At 43.4% G+C, this 22,737-nt stretch overlaps 2 protein-coding genes and 1 long non-coding RNA gene across 10 annotated transcripts in view; 1 reads left to right on the top strand and 2 right to left on the bottom strand.

Annotated features, from left to right (window-relative positions):
* FARP1 (FERM, ARH/RhoGEF and pleckstrin domain protein 1) overlaps positions 1-1,956 on the bottom strand; it is a 225,692-nt gene extending 223,736 nt beyond the window's left edge. For 2 of the 7 annotated variants that reach the window (XM_064440661.1, XM_064440660.1), the window contains exon 1: positions 1,612-1,954. The gene's annotated coding sequence lies outside the window, so the exon portion shown is untranslated. Of the gene's footprint in view, positions 1-1,611 lie in introns of all 7 variants that reach the window. The other 5 variants (XM_064440659.1, XM_064440658.1, XM_064440657.1 and 2 more) reach the window with 4 other exon arrangements.
* On the top strand, positions 1,060-18,225 carry LOC135311484 (uncharacterized). 2 transcript variants are annotated; one of them, XR_010371102.1, is made up of 5 exons: positions 1,060-1,223; positions 2,627-2,754; positions 9,737-9,819; positions 11,077-11,195; positions 11,844-18,225. It is a non-coding gene; the product is annotated as an uncharacterized LOC135311484 (long non-coding RNA). The 2 variants fall into 2 exon arrangements; XR_010371103.1 differs by lacking the exon at positions 1,060-1,223 and adding an exon at positions 2,030-2,143.
* A 10-nt stretch (positions 18,226-18,235) lies between these two features.
* IPO5 (importin 5) overlaps positions 18,236-22,737 on the bottom strand; it is a 44,120-nt gene continuing 39,618 nt past the window's right edge. The window contains exons 25-26 of the mRNA XM_064440655.1: positions 21,054-21,195; positions 18,236-18,379 (exon numbers count right to left, since the gene is read on the bottom strand). Coding sequence (XP_064296725.1) covers positions 18,293-18,379; positions 21,054-21,195 — 229 coding nt within the window. The 3' untranslated portion in view covers positions 18,236-18,292. The remainder of the gene's footprint in view (positions 18,380-21,053; positions 21,196-22,737) is intronic.

The following is a 22,737-nucleotide window of genomic DNA, read 5'->3' on the forward strand; positions in this document are numbered from 1 at the left end:
CCGAGATGCAGCGTGGCGGGCACAGCACCCACAGCTCCCGTCCTGCCGTGTCAGCCGGCGCAGAGTTTCAAGACCCCGGCAGGTCAGACACGTGAGGCACCGCTAAGAGGATTTTGTACTTTCTTGGTACGCAGGACCGCTTCTAAAAGGCTCAGATCCACTAATTAGCTAGATACTGCAGTTCTCGCATAAATATCTGTAAGCAAGGCAAGGGGATATCTTAATGCAGAAGAACGTCTGGGACTTCCCTTAACTGGACTCCTTCAGAATTTTATTTTTGTTGGCTTGATTCCAACATCAGCTGCTTGCTGTAAATACATACTGGAAGAAATACACGGAGCAAAAGTCAAAGTATCTGAGAGATACAAATAATAAAACAGCTGAGCGAAACGGTTCCTTTAGAGCAATCATCTTTCTACTCTCCAGGGACAAATCTCTTTGAAGGAAACCCTGGTAAGAAAGCTGTGACTGAAAGAGATATGCTACGCCTTTCATTTATTTCATGCCAGCAATCAAGCAAATCCGGCAACTTAAAAAAAAAAAAAACCACCACACAAACTCCAAAAAGTTTGCATGTGCTTCAAAAAAAAAAAAAAAAGCCGCCGAATCACAAAAGATAAGGCCTACTGCACTCAAGCTCCCGCTCTGAAAATAAACTTCTGTTTATTCAAAACTTTCCCCGGCGGTTCACGCCTGTTTGAGGCCGACGATAGGAAAGAGCGGGGAACGCTTGGTGCCGAAAGCGGCCAAGCTTCCAGCTCAGGCCGGGGCGAGGTGACGGCGGAGGCGTCGAGCGAGGCAGGCCGGAGCCGCCCCGGGTGCGAAGGCGGCGGGGCCGGCGGGCACCGGCGCCCGTTAGAGCCGCGCAGGGAACCCGGGGTGGCGGCACCGGCCGGGGGCGAGCGGGGACCCGGCTCCCACCGCCGCCCCGCCGGGGCCGCCCCGTCCTCCCCGAGCCGCCCCGGGGCCGAGGCGGGGAGAGAGCCGCGCTGCCCTTGCCCGTCCCCCCCGCGGCGGCGGCACCTCCCCGCCGCCCGCCCGCCCGGGATAAACCTTTCCTCAGGCCGTCCCTCCAACTCCGGCCCGCCACCAAGCCTCCCCTCAGGGTTCCCGCCCCGCCGCAGGGACGCCCGGGCGCGTCCCACCCGCCACCCGGCAACTCCCGTGGGGACGCCCCGCCGCCGGGGCCGGGGCCGGCTCCCGGCCCGGGGGCGAAACAAAAGGTACCAAGTTGAGTGGCCGCCCCTCGCCACCGCCCGGACTGCGCCCGGCCGCGGTGGCCCGGGGGAAGCGGGGGAGGGAAGGCGGTCTGGGCGCCGCTCGGCGCGGTGCCTCCCCGCGGATTACCCGCGGTGACGGGATTAAGCGGGACCGAGCAGCGCTCCGCGGGGTGTCCGCCGGGCAGCGCGGCCCCGCGGCTGTCACCGCCTGGGGGAGGGGGCGGCGGTGCTGTCCCTCCCGGCGGCCGGCTCCCCTCACGCCGCCCCGGCCGCCCCGCGGGCGGGTCCCCGGCCGCCTGCCCCGCAGCCCTCGCCGCGGTGCCCGGCGGGGCGGGGGCCAGCCGCTGCCACCGCTCCCGCCCGGCCCCATTGTTCGCCGTGCCGCCCTTACCGTGCGCGGGGCTGGGGCTGCGCGGGCTCCCGCGGGCTCTCCTCGCTGCGGCTTGGTGCAGGGGCAGTCGCGCTTGGCCGCCGGAGGTCCGAGCCATTAAAAGCTCCGCGGGGAGGAGAAGGAGAAGGCGGCGGGAGTGGTAGCGGCGGCAGCGGGGGGAGGAGGAGGAGAAGGACAGCGGGGGGTTCGCAGGAGCAGGGTCGCCATATCCGGCTTTGCAGCGGGGGGAGCCCACCGGGCCGGGCGCTGAGGGGAAAGGGGGAAAGCGGCGGCGGAGGCGGGGGGAACCCTGCTGCCGCCTGCGGACCGGGGGAGCGGGAACTGGACGCCGCTCTGCCGCGGCTGCACCTCCCCTAACCCTGCCCCCTCCCGGAGGGGGAGCCGCCGGCGGGAGGAGGCGGCCGAGAGCCCCCTCCAGCGTTCACAGGCGGCGGCGGCGGCAGCGGCGGCGCCTCGCTATGGCCGCCCGCCTCAGCGCTGCCGGCGGCGGGGGTAGCGGGGTGCCTGCCTCGGCGGGGCCGCCCGGTCGCAGGTACCTGGGCAGCCCCTCGGGATGAGGGGAGAAGGAGCAGAGACCACCGCCCTGCGCCGGTGCGGTGCCGGGGGGGTATCCAGGTACCCCCCCCTTCCTCCTCCCGCTCCGCCTCCTCCCGGGCAGCGGGAGCGGGCAGCGCCCAGCTGGCCGCGGCGTGAGGGAAGGGTTAAACCAGGCTGCAGCCCCGGGGCGGTGGCGGGGCCTCCCTTCCCGCCTTCAGCTGCTGCCCCGGGGCAAGGGGGAGCAGGGGCCCTGCGCCATCACCGCCCCTTTCCGAGGGTTTTGGGGACCGTCCGAGGCGGGCGCTCTCAGGGGCGCGGTTGTCCCCTGCTGTCCTCGGAGGGGGAATCGGTTCACTCGCCGATTGCCTGAGGGGCAGCTGAGGGGCTGTTGAACTCGGTGGCCCGTTCGGGAGGAGCCGGGACGTTGCCTCAGCGGGGTCTGTGCAAACCCATTAATACCCCAGCTTTTCTGCTTTAGGAGGAGGCTTCAAGGAGTCCACGGAGAACAGATCAATGCTTGATTTGCCAAGAGGTATCCCTCCACACTCGGCATACTCCCAAGTGCTTGCCTGAGACGCCAGGGAAACCAAAGGAATAGGTGTATGGGTAGTGTATTCACATTTATGGTTACTGGTTAGTAACCTGTATTTTCTTCCTCGCTAGACAACCACAGATCACAGCACTGTAAAATTTAACAAGTGGTGGCATTCTGGGCTTCAAGGGCTGTCTCTCAAAACAGTCTTCACTCCACTAAGTGAGTAGAAAGGAGACCACCGTGCAAAGGCAGGGGCTGGGGGTAATGCCTTTTCCAAGGACCCTGTACACTCCCTCAGAGAAGATTTGGAGGTATAGCAAAAGGCTGTCACGCCTAGGACCAGCATAGTCATCTGAGTACAGCAGCTCTTAAAACAGCACTATCCGCTGAAGTGTTAGGGTGTGCATCTCTGAGCCTTCTCCAGTCTTTCACACAGTGGTTTTTTCAGGAAGACTGGGTGGTGCACACGAATGATGCTGGAGAGATGCTTTGGATCTTTGAAGTTCACTCAATGACCCAGTAGGGAGCAGTGAACTAGGTGTGTATGTATCAAGTAACCCTTCTGAGCACCTAGCATTTAAAGACCATTTGAGGACTCCAAATACTATCTCTAGTTTTTAATCACTGGAGGAAAAATAAATTCTATGTGAACTCTATAAGTATTTTTTTTTTCATCTAAGCCTTGGCCCTGTTTAATCTGCAAAAGACAAATTCCTCTGCTGTCAACAGCAATGCCTGTATGCACAAACACCTCGCTACAAATATCTCAATCCATGTGCCAACCAGCCTTGTGAGATAGAACTTAATTTCTTTGGTCAGCCCTGAAACCTTAACTGAAGTACACTTGTTACTGACTGAAAGGCTGGAAATTGCCTTTAGCTGTCAATACTTGATAAGATAGTGATTATTGTTATTTTCCCCCAGACTTTTTTCCACACAAAATGCATGGCCTGTCTGTAGGAGATCAAGAAGAAAGATTAAGTTCTCATTCTGATGATACAGAAAAGAATTAGAATAATATTTCAGTAGGAAGGGACCTACAACAGCCATCTAGTCCAGCTGACCATATGAACTGCAGTTAAGAACACTGACATAATAAAAAAGATTGCCTTTTTCCAAATACCTCTCAGCAGCTTTAGCTCTTACTTAAGGTGCAGTTAGGGTAAGAGCAGCACTGCAAGGGTCAATTGTAGCATTTAGAATTCCCTGGTGCTTTTTATGTACACTTCCAGATCACTAATGCCTCATTCTCACCTAACAAAAGAGTTGTTGTAATCTACATCTAATGGGTGAGGTCATCTTCAATGCCTTCCAAGTTTGAGTGACCTTGAAACATTTCTCGGTACTGAACAGAAGTAACAGGTTGCCCTGCAGCTACCGGTCATTTATTACTGACCTCCAAAAAGCAACAGTGAAATACTGTCTTGAATGGTATACTTACTGAAGCGTCAAAGACGGTAATATGCTGGTCGTTTCTCCAGGAGCCACGGACAAACTTGCATGTCTTTATTTAGTTAACCCTTGATTCGTGAATCTTCTGAAGGTGTCCAGGACAATAGGGACTGACATCTAAAAAGACGACTTTACTGCCTCTTGAAGTTTATCTAGCTGGTCATAAAGTCATATTTCACCCACCCATTCCCATTAACGCTCTCTACAATTCTTAAGGAGCATTTTTTCTCTAAAACAGATTTCTCTCTTGTAAATTACACATGGGAGCAACTTGCGCTCTTCTGATGTGATCGCCAAAAAAAGCACTCGTCGCTGCTGTTAGTTTCCTGTCGTCTGTAGGGTTGCATTTCTTCCCTGTTGAACTAGATGTGGAATTTGTTGGGGCATCAAATAAACAGGAGAATTTGAGAGAAACAGCATTTGTTTTTGAAAAGCCACTGAAATTAGAAAAATTATTCTAGTTAGTTCATGTTTCTGAAAGAAAACAGATAAGCTTTGTCTGCATCCACTGACAAAGAAGAGGGGAGCTGGAACTGGATTTCAGATTAAGAAAGACTGAGCTGGCATGATCATTCATTTCTGCCTTACCTGATAAGAAAGAACCCAAGGGAAAAGAAGGGAAGGAGAGAAATATGTTAAAAGGGTTCTGTTGTCTTGAGAGACTGCCCCTCTGCACCTTCTGCCTTTTTGCCAGTTGGGAAAGAAATAGCAACCGCTACGATGGAATGCAAATACAGACTTCTGGAAAGTCTTTGCCTTTTACAGCTCTCATATGCTGGGGTGATGTGTGGTTATTTTTTCATTGACATTTTCTCATATTTGTTGTGAGATTCTAGAAGGTCTGTGTGTACGCAGGCAGGCATTTATGGCAGAGTACCTGCAAATCCACATATTCACCTGCCATGTGGTAACTTGTTTGCCTACCTGTGTGCTTCGTCAAACTAAACTATTGGACTCGAAACCCAAGTACGCGGATGAAGTTATTTGGTCGGGTTTACACTAAGGTCAGGCTAGATTCTTCAGTGGTCCTTCTGGCCTTAAAATCTATGCCTCTTTTGTAAACTATTTTAAAATACGTGTTCAGTTCAGATGTTTCTCTGTGTTTTATTGAGGTGAGAAGGTAAGATGCTGCCCTAATCGAAATCTGTGTATTCCAGCTATGTCTTTTGTCTAGTAATTCTTTTTCATGAAACATTCCACAGATGTTTTCCCTGGAGCCTGAAATTTTGTTTCAAAGACCCTTTCAGCAAATACTTTCGTGCTAGATTTATCAGTGTGTTCTTGTATAAATGTAGTTTGGGGCTCAATATTGCAAACCTACAGCATTTGATTAGTCAGTCTTAGGCTCTCTCTCATCTGTCTTTATGTTATCTTGTGTTAACTCATCTGGTTTTGCTAATTTCATTGCAAGAGCATGATAGAGTTATCCATCCAGTTCTTTCAGAATCATTTCACCATTATTTTTATGACACGTTTCGTAGCATACAGGCTTCCCACCCTTTCAGTGGTTTTTATTTGCAACATATTTTTATCCATATCTTCTCAAAATATTTTTACAGTCATCAGTTGTTAAGATTATCATACCACTAGCTATTTTGGTAAGGTTACTAATGCTGAACTAATATGTCTTTCTTGCTTCAGAATGAAATGCCAAACTACAGCTAGAAGCAGTGGTAATTAACTGTTTTCATAATAGTGTATAATACTATCAGTAGACCATGTCTCAACTTTTGAGGCAAAAAAAACAAAGAAAAAACTCAAATATTTAGCCAGTTAGCAAAGAGGTCCATTTCCAGTCTCAAACTTCAGGATTTCCATGTGAAAGGAATACTCAGCCATCGAAAAGAAGCCGTTTAAGCATGTAGAGCCAGCCAATTAACAGATTTTGTTTACTGCCTGCTTGAAGTCTATAATATCATGAAATAAGAGAGAGCCTTTTAATGGTATATGCACAATTTTCCCAAGTCCTTAAAAATTTATATAAAGAGAGCTTTTGCATATCGAGCTGTTGGAACAAGACGTCTCCCTAACCTCAGTATTAATACCATACAACATCACCTCTATTAGATGTCATCGTACTTACCTTGTACTGGCCAACGTATTTGCCTGTTTCAGGCCTAATGCATTTGTTACGTTAGCTGCATAGCTGTGCTAAGGTGATCACCGGTGCAATAGTTAACAGATGATCATCCCTGAAGTGTCAGAGCTAAAAAGTTCACTTGAAATTCATGAACAATTTATACACCTCAAAACTACATAGATGGTGTCAACTTATACTTGCTTCATGCTTGCTTTTTCCCTTCTGCAAATCCAAGGAGAAAAAAAAGGCTCAATTTTTAATTAACACTGAGGATTCCAAAGTGTTCATTAATGGACAAAACTGTCAACTACTGCAATGTAAGTGAAAACATTAATAACAATTTATTATAATTATCTATAAAATAGTTATCAAATTACAAATATCAGAACCTTCAAGAAAATAGAAGGCAAGGAAAGATGCAGAGGTTTGTTAAAAAAGAAAGCAAACATCCATTTTCTAATCATATTCAGGTTTCTTCTCCTTGCGTCCATTGTCACCTTTTCTCCCAAAAGAAGGGAAAAAAGAACACTGAATATCAGGACAAAATATGTATTCCATGCCAGTATTTCCATCAGAAACAATGTACCTCTGCTGTCAAAGTGAGAAGAGAGAAGTGGTAATGGAAAGAGAAAATATTCGCAGATATGAAAAGATTTCACATGTTGAGTAACAAATAAAAATAATACTAAAAAAAAAGCTGCCGCCTTCATCAAGTGCCATCAAGCCTGCCGTGCAAGATGCAGTGTGTTGGGCAGGAATGAAAGCTCATAATCTCCCTCTTGAGTGTGGCTTTTAGAAAACAACCAACCACCCACATTAATATTCCAATAGTACTTTTGAGAAGAAAACCAAATGTGTTGTTTGAAATAGAAATGTGCCATTAGAATTCAGAGTTTACGGTAGAACTTCCAGCACTGTAGTTCGTTCTCTTCCAGTGCTTTTGTCAATTTGGACAGAGCACACTGTTCATCTGTTAAAAAAAAAAAAAAAAAAAAAAGAAGAAAAAAGGCGATACTTTCCAGGAGGATGGTACAGCTAAATTAATTAACTGATTTTGAGACCATTTAACACCATGATGAACCACCATTTAAGTACCTGGGCTGATATAATCAAATATCGTCTTAAAACAGACGAAAAAACGCCATTTCTGCAGCCCCTCAGAATTTATACTGTGAGTAAACACAGCTGAAATGAGTCCCCTTACAAATATGAAAATGAGAAGAACATAGAACATTAAGCATGGCTTTTAGCATTATCAGACTTAAAGAAAGATTCCCATGAAAATAATAACCCCCTTGCTCTCCTCTCCCCTCCACCAATATTTTTGCTGTGACCTCCTGCAAGGGAATACATCTGGAACGTATCAGTGTGTCTGAATAAATCCTTCTGGGATAATCCCCACTTTAAAGTGGGGGGGGGGGGGGGGGGGGGGGAACCTTATCTAGTGCTCTATCGCATTCAGGATCTCCCACGGGTCCTTTCTAACTTCATGTTGGATAACAGAGGTTTGATTTTCACAACGGCTAGTTACAACAGGTGGCTTAATTACTGTCTTCTCAATTGTCATATTCTTTGGTTTTAATTTTTAGAACATCTAAATCTGGCTGGAGGGAGCAATTGTAAAACCTGTCAAAGCAAACATCAATTCAGTGTATGGTTTCGCTATTTCAGAATGCAGCCTCTGAAATTAGCCCGTTCCTAAATGTCAGACCAGAAGCCGGGTCTTCTAAGAGTGGTAATTTATTTGCTTCCCATACGAGAAACAGCAGAGTGAAGAGAAACAAGACCTACGGAAATCTATTTTCTATCTAGGTTTAGTATCATTAATGAAATTCCTTCTTCAAAAGGGATCTGTGAAGCTTTCTGTTCAGAGAGTGAAAGGTATTAAATAATTTACAGGAATACTATTTCACTGTAGAAAGCCTAGCAAGATCTGCATAATTTATGTTTAATAAAATCAAATAATCAAATGATTAGAGGCTTGAAAAGCATTTATTTTCCTGCTTATTTTTCTCAGAAACAAAACTCCAATGAATGAAAACAACATAACTGCTTTAAAAAGTGTAATTTAGACTAAAAATAAAATGAAGCATCATCTCTATTTTACTGATGAGAAAAATGATCTGCAATGATATAGTCTGCTTTCTGCTGTAATCTACTTTCAAAACAGGAAGGAAAATTTTCCTTAAAGGTCAGGTAGATGAAGTCTATACTTTTTCTCCCATCAGCTCTTGTCAACTTGCCGACGATGACGGGCAGAACTGCTGGTCATGTTCTGCCCCGTGTAAATGCACTGCTGGGCTCTCACCGTCAAAGATCCTATTTAACCTATTCTGCATCTGTAGCAACTTGGGCTCTGCCTGTGAGTTTTAAGTGTGAGTGATGAACGCTCTCCCGTTTCCTACGTTCTGATGCTGAAAGATGGACAGGGAAGAGTTTTTGTTTAGTCTTTTAATTTTCTGAGATGCAGGGTACTGGTACTGGTGAAGGTGGGCTGAGTTTTTCCCATGCCCAGGTTTTTCTACCTAATATAATAATCCATAATTCATTACCACTGCTTCCAATTAGATCATTTTCCCACTCTTCTTAAGAAAAAAAGGTAAATCCCCTATGTCTGTTGTTACTGGTATTTTTTTGTTTCCTCAGTTTGTGGTCTGCATTCCCTTCTGCATTACAGTGCCCATAATATTTCAGTTTATTGTACAGTTTTCCACTTACAAATATGTTAAATGTTAGGTTTGCTGTTTGCTCTGACAGTGAAACACAGAAAGCAATTGTTTCTGGTTTATCAGTAATCTCGGATACATTTGTCCTTTAAAAATATCCTCATTTTCTGCTACCAAGAAGAAAAATTATCTCATTTTTTTAAATAGAAGATTTGAAAATGAACACGAACGAAAGATATAACTGGGTTGAATTCACTCTGCTGAAATAGGCCAGGCTTAACCAGAATATATTTTAAAGCACCAAGAGTTTTAATAGTAGTCTGTACTAAATTTAACCAGTTCTTTATTATAAAGATGCCTATCATCTTGTCCTTTTAAATTCTGAAATGCATCCTTTTTCTTTGATATTTCTAATTGCTTTGCCACTGCCTGTTTAGTTTGTTCCCTCCACGGTCTCTCTGCAGTTGTTGACAGCACTGGGTACATCTACATCTGTACAGTGCCATGTCTCCCTCTGGCACTGGGGAGGAAATATTAATCCCTGTTTCCTGCTGTAATCTCTCCTTCTAAAGAGGCAGATCAGTAACAAAGGAGCTGCAGTTCTCGCAAAACTGCCCAAATATTAAAATGGTTTAATCTTCTACTAGGGAAAGCCAGAGTGTCTCCCCGCATGCCTTACTTTCTACTGCACTTTGATCCTTTGTGCAAGTTACTAAAATTCAGCATTTCAGCTTTGTGACCTTTGAATACCTGAAAAATCCATTAGCTCCTTCAAAACGGTGCAGAGAAAAAAAGGATAGAACATTTTATTCTGATTTTGCTTGATTATATATTTTTCCTTTCTCTTTTGTTCAGAATCCGCCTAACACTGAAGATAAGAAAACATTTTTTCCTCCTCAGGCCCCAAAGCAAGTGTCTACACAAATATTAGCACTGAGGTATGTTTTATGTGAAGTGATTTCTATTCCACTCAATCCTGTATGACCTGGGTGAAGAAGTATTCATATCTCACGAATCCCTGCATGAACACAGTAAAGAGATTCTGATCTGTATAAACAAAACTGGGGCGGGGGGGAAGGTGAGAGTGTACCGTAGTGAGGGATGCGTACAAGTGGCCACGTGAAGCCTGATCAGAGAGCCGGGTGTTTAACAGGAGATACAGTAAGGGAGCCTGAGGGAAAGAGTACGAGACATGGGACAAACGTAGAGCGATCCTTTCCCTAGCCGACTCCCCCAGCTTCTGGCAGCCGACGATTTATGGGCTTCTGGAGCAAGAAGTTTCCTCAGGAGCACCTTGCTTATTAACCATTCACAAACCTACCCTTAAAGAATTGATCAGATTATTTTTTTGACTTCCAGGCACATCCATCAGGAATTAGTTTCATGCTTTAATTGCAGCCTATGAAAAAATATTTCTTGTTGTTTTTAAACATCTAATACTTTATCTGGGTAGCCTTTGATCTTGCGTTAGGAGAAACAGTGAATGGTTCCCTCTTCACCTACTCCCCTACATTGTAACTCTGTCGGTATCTGTTCTACTTCCCTTAGAGCTGTCACCTTTTTCCAGTCTGAAGAGCCTTAACCTCTTTCGTCTCACCTCAGGTGGCTGCACTGCATAGTTCTTAAACCTCTCACCTCTTTCTCAACCTTCCCAGTTCTGCTATATCCCTTTTCCAGCACCAGCATCAGGACTGCATGCAAAGTCAAGGCAGAGGCGCGCAGGTGTTTGCACAGAACAGCCCTGGCAGTGGCAACTGCAGCACCGGCTGCTCAGCTCCCTCCCTAAGGAAGGAAGAGGAATTCTTGCAAGGAAAACTACCCTACAGTCATTCAGCATCGTCCTTTTTCCAACCAAAGTGATCGCTCTCTTCCACTATAATTACAGTATTACCAGAGAAATTTAGGTTTTCGGGGAAAATTAATTATGATTCTTCTTTAGATAATCCGATAAAAGCTTGCTGGCATTTTGAAGTTGGGGATGGTATTTCAGGATAAGGGCAAGAGGAAGTTTCAAGGTGTCCATGTCTCACAGTTTAGACACAAAGTCCATGTGATTTGTTGTCAAGAAGTTTATTTTTAAAATTTGTTTGAATTTTCAATGCACTTTTCATAAAGAAAAACATTGGCAGCTGTGTTAAAGAAGAAAAAAAGACCTACAAAACACTCCAACTGACACCAGTCCGTCTTTTCTATAGGACTAGCGAGGAGTCAGATTCCAGCAAACCAAACACTACAGACAAGATGGCTGAAAAATGAGCCAGGGCAAAAATTATCTACTGCACTTATATTAACACCTATTAAAACATTATTAAAGGTTTGTTTAGAAAATAGAAGTTACAGTGGGCAACTACTCAAGAGTTCTGTTTTATGCTCAGGCGTAAGAGTGATGAGAGGAGTCCAGTTCCCAGCAGCTTGGTGGTTTGGGCTAGGCCATTTTATACATTGTTTGTTTTTTCCCAAGGGTCATAAATATGATGTGAAAAGATTTTAATAGCAATGAGGGCAAATGATATCCTTCCCTCCCCACACTCCAGTTATCCCTTTTCAACTTTCCACTTGAAATATATTTTCTTATCACACTCTGCTACCTCCAGCAGTGTCTTTAAGCTTTTACTCATTTTAAGGACAGGAATCCACACTTTATGTTAATGTAGAGCCTCAGGAGCTCATCCACACAGCTGCCGTTCCTTTTCACTTGCTCCCAGAGCCTGACAGGCAACCGGAATGAAACTCATTTCCTCCTTACCCTGCGGATGAGAAGTGGCATGTTCCAAAGACAGAGTTTGCCTTTGTAGCAGCAAGGAGAAAGTTGCTATAGTTGTCTCATTCTACAATGAGATGTGTATTTATGGGCATGTACTTTATTCAGAGTTTTTAATGATGGGAGAGACGGGGATAGGGAGAAGACCTGGTGAAACCTGTATCAATTTCACACTCCCCCTTTTCTGTTTTCTTTCTCTAGGTAGTTCTCGAGACAAACTACCTACTCTGTGCACACGTTTCCAGTAAGCAGAAGTTACAGTTTAACACTCTCCCTATAAAATGGTCCTATTAAGAAACATCCTCTCAAAAAGCTAGGGACTGTAAAGTATGAAACTTCCCTAGTGCAAGTGCCTGGCCTTCTAATATTCAATTGTATCGTCTCCATCTACTGGCCAGAAGCAGCTTTGGCTGGAGCACAGAACTGGTGAAGTATAACCACTGCATCCACATACTTCTTCATGCTAACTGTTGATAGGGCCTCATTTTAGCAGTTTTGGGGGTTTGGTGTTTATTTTGTTTGGGCTGGGTTTTTTTTTTTCCCCTTTTCTTCCCCCCCAGGAATACCGATGCTGTTTAGACAAAACTCCACAGTAAATCCGTCTCTTGCTATTTTATTCTCAGCTATTTCAAAATGGTGTTGTTGCACAATTTTACTTCAACTCATTCAGGCAACGTTAACTTCCACAATTCAATATATTGTGTTATGATTATATTTTCTGCAGGTCTGAGTACAAAATGTGACTTTTATTCTAAGCTTCTTTTCTTGGAAAATTAGCATTAGTTTTGAAGATAGTATATGATTAATTTTGATTAATTTACATCTAATCCTGTCACCTCAAGATAGGACTGTGCAGTTATTAAAGAAAAATGTTTTGTTAACAGCATATATTACATAAAAAACATACTTCAGATATATTAAAAATGTAACTTTCTGTTGCTACTTAGGTAAAAAGAAGTCACACTTTTAATGCAGAAATAGTAAGTTGAAGAAATATCCCCTTTCTTTTTTTCCTCCTTCCTCACCCTCAAAAGACACTGGCCATCTGCAAAAGGGAATAAGCAGTGGGAATGGTGTTGGCAAAGTAACGACCTTCTGAGCGAAACTGACTGAAGTTAAACTTGTAACTGCACGTCAGTGACCGCTAACTCAGGAACACTTCGCTATTTACCCCTGCGTAACGGTCCCCTGGGGAGTGTCTGCCAACATGCATCATTCCCACTTTTCTGGAAGCAAATTCCAAAATTCCATTTCAGCAACCAGTATCACTCTTGTGGTTCCTCAGGAGAGCTTTGAACCTCCTCTGATAGGAGGAACACATGACACCACATCCTCCAAAAAAACCCACACACACACACCCCTTACAGCATTCACTGCTTACTGTTGAATTTTCAGTTTCTATTGCTAAATAGGTGAACCTGCACTACAAGTACTTGTGTGTGTCTAGTGTTATATCAGCTTAAGTTATTCTTAAACCAAGAGTGGTACCAATACTAATCTCAAAAGACATTTTGATTTCACGGTTTAGCAGCTGCAAAAATTCCCTGCACCTGAAGTGAGGTCACGGGCAGCCTCTTGAGTGAGAAAGCAAAATCATAAAAATCAAAAGCAACTTGACCACACTAGGTCCTCCCTTACCTTCTTGAAAGCATACAGAGACAATTACATCACAGGTCTGAACTGGCATGACAGGACAGATCTGACAGAGATTGTAGAAACAGCCTCCTCAGAGCAGAAATCGCTGTTTCTTGTCTCCAAACCCAAGAGGTGAATTTCACACTAACTCCAGCCTTGCAAGAGCGCTCGGAGATCATCACCCCAGGCTGATTTTCTAAACAGACTCAGAATAGCTGAGAGGCTATTTGGTTTCTTCTCTATCAGGTAATTAAAAGATCAGAGTTAATTCTGCAAGCAAAAATCTGTGAACATGTAACAAATGTAAAGACCAAACATTTGGGCCTCATGGGCTGTGAAGGAACAAGACACCGTCTTTGAAAAACAACTACTCTGATACAAAGAAGTTCTAAAACTCATGAGACAAACCTACATTTCTACTGGAAAATACCGTTAATGAGCTTAGCATTTTGTATTCAGATATGAAACACACAGCTCACTCATGTCCTAAATGGGTGTCCATTCCTCGTATCTCTTTTGAGTCAGAAAAGCTGCTGTAGAAACCTTTTCCTGAACTAAAAGCAAACTAAATTTAGGGCTTCTAGGGCTATAGCAGTGGGTAACATCTCCTGAACAAGGCTCCTGTGAAAGAGGAAAACTCATTCAGCAATGGCAAAGAGGCACCAACTCGGTGTTACACCTGTTAATAGTGTGTTAGTCTAAGGCTAACATAAATCAGAGAGAAATCTAACTTGATTACAAAGGGAGATATCGATTGAGGTGGCTTACGCCCTCTGGAAATAAAAGCATCTTCTGAATCACACCTTTGAAAAGGGATTAAATAGCAGGTAATTTACCTGTCCCCGTGGAGCACCTCAAAAGTTAGCAGAATCTCCTTCAGAACTGACAGGATGAGGCACAGCAGGGGGCCTGTCTTTTAGAGAAAGGCTATTTTTTTAATTGGTTGATTCCAGCAGTAGGAAACAAAAATAATTTCAGGAAATCAAACCGTTTCCAAGTAGCCGCATGATAGTGCAACTACTGAGGCTATTCAGCGAGCCATCGAACTGCCAATAATAAACACCACCCCAAAGAACCCGAGAGACTAAAAATCTCTCGTCTATCAGCACCAACTCAGATGGTGTCTCCTTTGGTCTCAGATACTCCCTTATGACAAAATCTATCATCATCTAGACACACCTGCTCTCCTTCACTGAATAGGGCTGCGGACAATTATTTATGTACAAACTTTGTTACCAATATCCAGCATCGGGTGAGATGAATCCCATGACTTTTATCCAATATTGAGCCCATACCTCTGAAATCTGAGCAGACGTTAAGCTGTCCTGTGAGATGTTCTTTCTCGAAGCAATACAAACATCTTCATGATAATCAAAAAAGGGGAAAGCACCTCTACTAGACAGAAGCTTAGATCCTATTTACTGCTTCTCAGAAGACAACAAATGCATTTCTTAGAATTTAAGAGACCATCAAGCCCCACGCATGTAAGCACAATGGGCTAACTTAGCAAGTAAGAGTGAACTGAATGATTAAATAGCAAGGGCCAAGGCTGCTCCAATGCACAGCAAAATCCTTCAGAGTTGAAAAAAAACACAGGGTGACAAATACCTGACTTCTGTATTACTTTTAATACCACCCTCATTGTATCTGGAAGACCCTGTGTATGCATGCACCCCTGCAGACACCACATAAGGCTCCAGTTCAAGAGCCCAAGGCAGCTGCGCACCCAGTACACAGATGCATACACAGAGTCATTAGGAAATTCACCTTCCTTAATTCTTTATTTCATTGAAAATTCCAACTGTGCAACCAGTCCGACTCTCACGCACGTACTCCGTACATGAGACTGAAAGATCTAGATGTGCAGAGAACAGACGACATTTGGCACAACAGCTGCCTTATGCTGGGGAATAGCAGCCCTTGCCCTCAGCATTCCTTTGAAGTCTCTGCAGAGAAAAAGCAATGACAGAATGCCGCAGCAGTACACAAGCCTCGTGTTGAAAACATGAAGTCAAGTCACTTTCTTATAGATTTTGCCCAGGGTTCTCAGGGAGATCTTGTAGACAAAGCCAGGCAAAGGAGACTAGACATTTATCTGCATTAATATCTTTCATGAACAAGCTAGAGCCGCACACAAAAAGCAAGTAATTTCACTTTCAGAACAGTAAAAACAGATGAGAGCTTAGACTGGAACTCACCTTAGCTTTGGGAGATGAGCTACTTTTCAAAGCTGTGTTCGTGAATCCTAGTTACTATTAGACACTTAAATAAGCTAACGCAACTACAGTGCTGGGACATCACGTCCAAAGCGTGGGGAGTTTTCTAGTTGTTTTTTTGTTGTTACTGAGTACAACTTTGAGCACTTTTGCTCAGATGTCTGGGGTGGATTAGGTACCTCTTTGTTCTGCGCCACAGCAGAGCACTGGTATTGTTTGCAGTGCGCTTTATGCTACGCTAGGTACATCTCTTACCAAATGCACAACTGGAGCTATACTCAGGAAAAATGGTTGAAATAAAGCCATGGCCCTTCCCATATCAGTAACGCAGTTAGATTCCTTCAACTCCTTCCTAAGGATGACTGTTTATTTTTTGATAGCTGCAGATAAAGCTACTGTTCTACTATACCTTGTTTGGGCAAGAGTACTTCAGTGCTGTGGAAGATCAAGAATGCTTGACTGCTTAAAAAATTCTGTACTCCCGTAAGCCTCAATTAAGGAACCTGAAAAGCTAAGATTAGCTATTCAGACAGCTTTTAAATAGGTGAAAAGGGGAGTGTGGAGTTTAAAAAAAGCCTGCCTGAGTTGAAAAAACACCACAGAAACTTTTGGATTAACTCTGACAAGTTCAGTGGGGAAAGGCAAGACGAGACCTCCAGGTGCTCCCTGGAACTGACATACCTGTCAGGCTGGCAGTGCCCAGTGCCTAACCCTGTGCCCTTTTCTTTGATAAAATGATTGGTAACAAGGTAGAAAGAAGCAACTGCCCAAAGTTGCTCTATGCTGGCTCTGGTGCACAGAGCAGCCCCATCTCCTGGTTCTATCTGTTCTCATTTACTTGGACTGAAAGGAAGAGAGCAACTAGAATGCTGCTCTCTCACACTACAGAGAGCCAAAGGTGATGCTGTTTCAGGGAAAAATACCAAATGTACTACTATTTTCGCCACATCATGGTAATCCAAAGAAGGGAAAAGAAAAAAATTCTAAGGCTGATGCTTTAGAAGTACAAAACACAAGCTGCAAGGAAAAACTTAAATGTTTTAGACTGAAATTCAAATAAAGGATACTTTAAAAAATCAACAGGGAAGATGAAAGATATGAAATACCCCAATTTTTATAGTCAGGACCAGTGCTTGAGAAAACTGACCTGACTTACCAGTTCTCTCTCAGTACTGGTATCTAATCCTTAACAGTTCATTTTCCAGATGTAGGAATGCTTGAATTTCTGCAAATACCAGATTAACAGTATTTAACCAAGTGGAAACTGGAGCAGTAGACGCTTTGTTATGCTGTTTCAGCTGGCTCTAGACAAATTACAGCATCGACCCATACGGTTAGGGCAGCCCATGTCACAAACACTTGGATCTAACAGTCCCAGGCAGTTTTTGATACACCTCATTCTGTACTGGGTGTTTTTTGAAACATTTTTGAAGACAAAACTAAGGTTATTCTTTAGTAAGAGGAGAATTTATTAAATGTAAAGTTCTACCTTTTCTTATTGTAAAGGAAGAAAACTTACACCCTTACATTTAAGAGACTATCGAGATTGACTTGAAGAACACTTCAGTAAACAACTGCCGTTTTTAAAGATCGGTGCACATACTAACGTCTTCAAAGTAACGGTGTGAAAACTTCACTCTCCTTTGTTAGAAATCAGATACCCCGTGCTTACGTTTGCCAGTGTGTTAGCTGGGAAATGATGTATTGCTCGTGCAGTGCCAAGGAGACCTGAAAAGTTTTTTTGATTCTGCCAGGTCAGGCGAGCAGCCACCCGACTGCTTTAAGGCCGACACAGACTACTCTAACAGTATCGCTGGCTGCCGGATCATGTTGCGCATTTGCAGCTGGAACAACACTACATTTTAAAAGGTTATGAAATGCAATTGCATCTGAACACGGAACACATTTTAAAGTCAAGGTATGTAAATTTACTGTCATAAAAGGAATGCCATTGAGTTTCCATTCTACACACTTGGGTGAAAAGTTTGTTAAAAAGTCAAGAAACAAAACCGCGTAAAATCTGCAATAGGCAACAATATACAGAGTTTCAAATATAAAATCATGACTTGTATAGTTTGTTACTCGCATCTTTTCACAAGAGGAAATTAAAAGAACCACACATCACTGAACTTCTACACAAGCTTCTTGTGTTTCAATGTCATTTATTGAGGAGTGAATGAGATACTGTCAGACATGCCAAAGAGACTTCACATTCAAGGGCTGGAAGCTGAACAGCTTTCCTCATTGAGTCACTGTACAAGTTGGTTTTGGGAATCTGAAAGTGCGATCAATGAGGTCTTCATGCTCGATGTTTGTCTTCAGTTTTTCATCTTTTGATCTACTAACTTGTCGGGCAGAAGGACGCTTTCTACCCTACAAAGACTCACACTCCAATTAATACAATTAACACTAGATGTAGAGAAACGTTTATCTGTTATAACGTACATCTACTGCTGAGTACAAGGTCTTAAAGCTGTTTCTTAATTCATTATGTCTAATGAGAAGATTCAACTTGTTTCCCTTTCGCCATCGTATGGATGGCTTATACCGTTAGAAAAATACTCTTCAGTGCTATTGTAGGGTTTACAGGAAACTTCTTCCGTGTTGTGGGACAGAAACCGATTTAAACACCGTTCTGAAAGAATGCTTCTTCCTGCTGCCACTGCCTGTAGGTTGCAGAAGAATGGCCTACACGCACTACAGTTCTGGTTTTACTCAAAAAAGAAACAAAAGAAACCTAAACAATAGGGTAAACGTTTATTTGGAGTTAGTTTTCTTGCAGATGATAATTAAGGCCCTTCAAGCAGAGTTCAGGAGCTCCTGTATGGCTGCCTGTTGATCTGCATTGAGCTGTGATATGCATTCTGTCCACAGTCCTCCAGATGTCTAGAAAACAAATGAGAAGTTGTCTTTATGCAGGCTGACAAGCTTCGAAGGCACACGCTAAACTTTCATATGTTTACGTTCACTAGGCTTCAGTTATACACAGTCCTACATAGGTTCAACTAGAGGTGCTCTAAAACGCTAAACAGAGGCAAGCTCCGGTTAAATAGCACCAGCGGAACTGGTTTGAAACTCCTGGGAACACCCCATAACTAAGTGGGTCAAATGACAATTGACACCCTTAAGTTAACTGTAGCCTAACGGCTTGCTCTGTTTTGCACTGAAGTTAAAAGTTAAAAGTTCAGGCAAAACTGAACCTTACCTTAATGCAAGAGTATCCTTTGGGTGCTGGTGCACCAGTAACACATTCAGGGGAAGGGGGCACTGTGGTGACGGCATAACATGCTGCATACACTAAGCGCGTACGTGCAAAATTCTGCTGCCAACACACGGCATTACTCTTTAGTGAAAGGAATGGTAAATTACTTCCCAGTGTGAAAAGAATCTCCTATCTAGAAACAGATGCTCGTACATAGCATCCATCCGGGTAAATGTAAACCCAGGCTTTCCTGCCCCTCAGTGTGCCTCATCTGTGCTACCACAGCCCTCGGCTGAGACATTAGCTTCTGAAGTCACCATCCATAGGGACTGGTTCTTATGGTAGCAGAAAACACTAAAAATGAAAAAAAGGCTGGGAGTATTTATCCACTTATCAAGAGAAGCTGGAAGCAACCGGCACTCAGCTTTCTTTAGAAGGACAATGACAGGAAAAAAAAAAATTGCAGGTGACTGGCTGTAGGTCTTTAGATTGGCTTTCGCAATAGCAGTACACTTGAAGTAAACGAAAAAGAATTGTTTTCATTTATACTTGGTATATTTTCTGTTCAGCTCTATTATAATGCCCTTTTCTCACACATTCCTTAAAAAAAAAAAAAGAAAATAAAAACAGATTCACAGAATCTAAAAGAATTCGAAAACAAATTCCTCCAGTCGAGTTTGGGTTGTGTTTTTAGTTTTAAATAATATTAGGCATTTTAGACTCTCAATGTAAAATGGAGTATTGCAAAACTAAATGTGCTCTTCCAGCATTTCTGACACACATTTAAACTGATACGTTACACTGAAGTATTTCTGGTCTAGGGACACCTAATCATAAGGAAAAAAGTTTGTTTAATTCTAGCTATGACCATAATGTTACTCATGTCCGATGTTGGCACTGGAACAGCTTTACTGAGATCTTTCTTCTGGAGCGTGGGAAGCAGCAGCAGACAGACTGTTAGCAACTACACAGGCTTTAAAGTTCCTAATATAGTATATAATATATTGACAGTGGTTTACTAAAGTCTATTATGTGTGACAAGAGATAGGTACGCTAAAATTATATTTTTAGAAAACTATGACCATTAAGATTTTTCCCCCACAGCCTGAAGGTAAATCATTTAACTGATGTAGATGTCTGTTTTCCATCTTAAGTTTCTGTCATTCCTGGCCAAAACAAGACTTCGCTATACATAACTAATCTATACATGTACGTGCCATTTTATTATTAAAAGAAAATAATCAGCTAACCTGGAGCGCTTAAGGTAAACTGAACAAATGCATCAGCATACCCTAATATAAAGTTCCATACACAGACTTCAAGTACTAACAGCAAGGATTTGCATCTGACAGCCAGAAGCTAGAGCAGCCACTTACACCACTTTCACTTTGAAACTTTGCTTGTTTTCTTTCTTTTTATGCGTTCAGAGTTTTAACATGTCATTTTCTACCAGACATATTGCATCTCACAGGCTGATACACTCATCCAAGTGAATCCTTTCCAAAATCAAGTATTCCTAAAATTCTGGAACCTGAGTTTTGCCAAAGCGTGCCAGGTAGAAGGGACAATAATTGAACAGCTGCTGCTCCAAATCCTCTGTGCATTTTGATAAGCTATATGCTTGCCAGGCACACTAGTTTCTATCATTAAGTGCTGCAACTGTCACTTAAGTCCATCTGATAACATGTGGCCCTGGATCAGCTCCGCCCTACGCGCACTATCGCTTACACTGTAGAGCGGCGCAGCTTAAATACTTGGACATTCTCACCACCCAGCACCGTAAGCGCTCGTTGGGGCAGAAAGGAAGCGAACCTTGAGGCAGTTCCCCAAAGTTAGGGAAAACATTGAACAGCCGCCTTTATTTGCACTGGATTAAAGAGGGCAATAGTAAAATTACTTGTGGTTTGCTCTCATTCTCTAGCAAAGATCCCAAGCCTCTGCTATATTAGTAAGTCACCACAGGGCGCTGGGGACCCTTACAGGAACCGCATGTTGGATCAAGCCCTGCAGTACAGTTCACTGATACAGAGAGGGGCAGATTCCTTGTCCCATTTTAACTTCTGGCTCAGAAAAGAAAAACCAAATCCACAAACAACTAATACCAGCTAGCTTGTTAACCATCTAGCTGCATTTATCTTATTAATAAAAAAAAAAAGTTTTAAGCTTCTGAAGTTTATCAAAAGAGACAGACTTTATTCAAGTGCAAATGCTACCATGTTTTATCACTAATGGTTCAAGGAATGCCCAAGGATCTCCAAGATCACTGGTTGAATCATTATTCTCTAAGGAGACAATGCTCGGTTACTTCTGAAAATAGATTCTAAACATTCCCTTTATACGTAAGAAGCATTTATTTACCTGCACTTGGCGAACAACATTAGCCAGCCGCTTGGTACATGGATCTTCATGTTTAATAGCTTCATGAATTTCACCATCCGCAATTATACCAAATATTCTGGGAAGGTTAGAGTTGTTGGGACCGAGGACAACTGGGTTGTTGCTGTTACAATCAAAATATATATTACAAATAAATTAATGTTTAACAAAAAAAAAAGTAGGCATTTTACATATCAGTTGAGTGATTTTAAAATATCTTATTCTCAACCTGCTTATTCACATCTAAGTTTTGCTCAGCTGAATAAGCATGCATAGCTTTGTTGCCTGCTGACAGAATGTTCCCTCTCCTGTTAATATTTAACCAGCTGATTCTTTAATCAGCCTACACTTTATCAGGAAGAAGTTCTGAACTTTACAGAAGTGCTGAGTTCCATGCAGATGGAACTGTAAACAGTGTGACAGAAATACCCCGTGTAATAGGGCTTAGTCCTCTCTCTGGGCTGCCGGGGGAGGAGGTTGTGTTACTGGCGTCAGAGAGCACCAGTGACTTCAGCTCCCCGCCAGCGCTCTCACTGACACAGCAAGTCAGCAGTTCTGCTCCCTCTTTCCCAGACAAGTGTTGAAGTAGAAGAGTGCTGACAACCAGGGATCTGGCTGGAAAACATGATCTACTTCCAGCCCCACCACCTACCACTGCTGGAACGCCAAGGCTGCAAATGCAGGACTGAGAGTGCCAGAGAAGCGCGTAGCAAGGCTGAGCCACCTGCACAGAGCTGGGCACAAAAGTGTGCCAGTACTGTAATTCCCGATTTCTATATCCGTGTGTATATTCACGTAGGTTAGTGTTATTGTGGTGTCTCTACACAACTGTGCTATTACCAGCATAGAGAGCTCAACTGCCACCACTCATTTTGAGACCTTGCCTTAGTGAAGCACCAAGAAACACAAGGTGTTCACACAGTAGAAAAGACTGCAGGAAAGCTGAATTATTTCCTACGTTTCTGCTAAGATATAATAAATTGTCAGCCAGAACATGGCTACTACATAATGATTCAGAAGCTGACATTCCTCCACTCAATTATGAAGTGAAACTTGCACCCACACCACAACAGTTTTTTTTTCTTCCCCTGACCTATGGGAGGGACCACAAATCTGAAGAACAAGCTGTGGGACAAGCTGCTTTCAATAGCAACTGAAATTATTATTACAAACTTATTAAGGGAGATAGCACTGTACCATTAATTTATCTGTATTATTTCTCTACTTCATACTTTGTTGTGTTAATACTCAAACTTTTGGAAAGAAAAAAGGTGCAAAACTCCTTTAAAAGGTTATGAAAAGAAAGTCCTGCAAGGGCGCGTGCGCTGCCCTTAAGTGAAAAGACCTGGTCAGTTTTTAATGCTGATATGTAAGCAGAGTATCAAAAATTTCCCTAAAGTGTTCTGTAGAAGTTCCCAGCTGATCCTTTCCCATCGTGTACATATAAAGCAGCCAGGAATTTTTTCAAGCCATACAGACGCTAGTTCTGATGAGAACACCAGCTGTTTGAAAAACAGCAATGACATCATGGAAGGCTCAGTTCTGACATTCCAAATCACCCTCTCTAAAGCATATGCAGATTAACCTGACAGTCTCTCAGTTTTGGAAAACGAATGCAAGGCAAGAACCTGCAAACAGGCTTACTTTCTGCATTTATGTCATGACT

This window comes from Phalacrocorax carbo, chromosome 1 (genome assembly GCF_963921805.1).
Source record: "Phalacrocorax carbo chromosome 1, bPhaCar2.1, whole genome shotgun sequence".
Classification (NCBI taxonomy): Eukaryota; Metazoa; Chordata; class Aves; order Suliformes; family Phalacrocoracidae; genus Phalacrocorax; species Phalacrocorax carbo.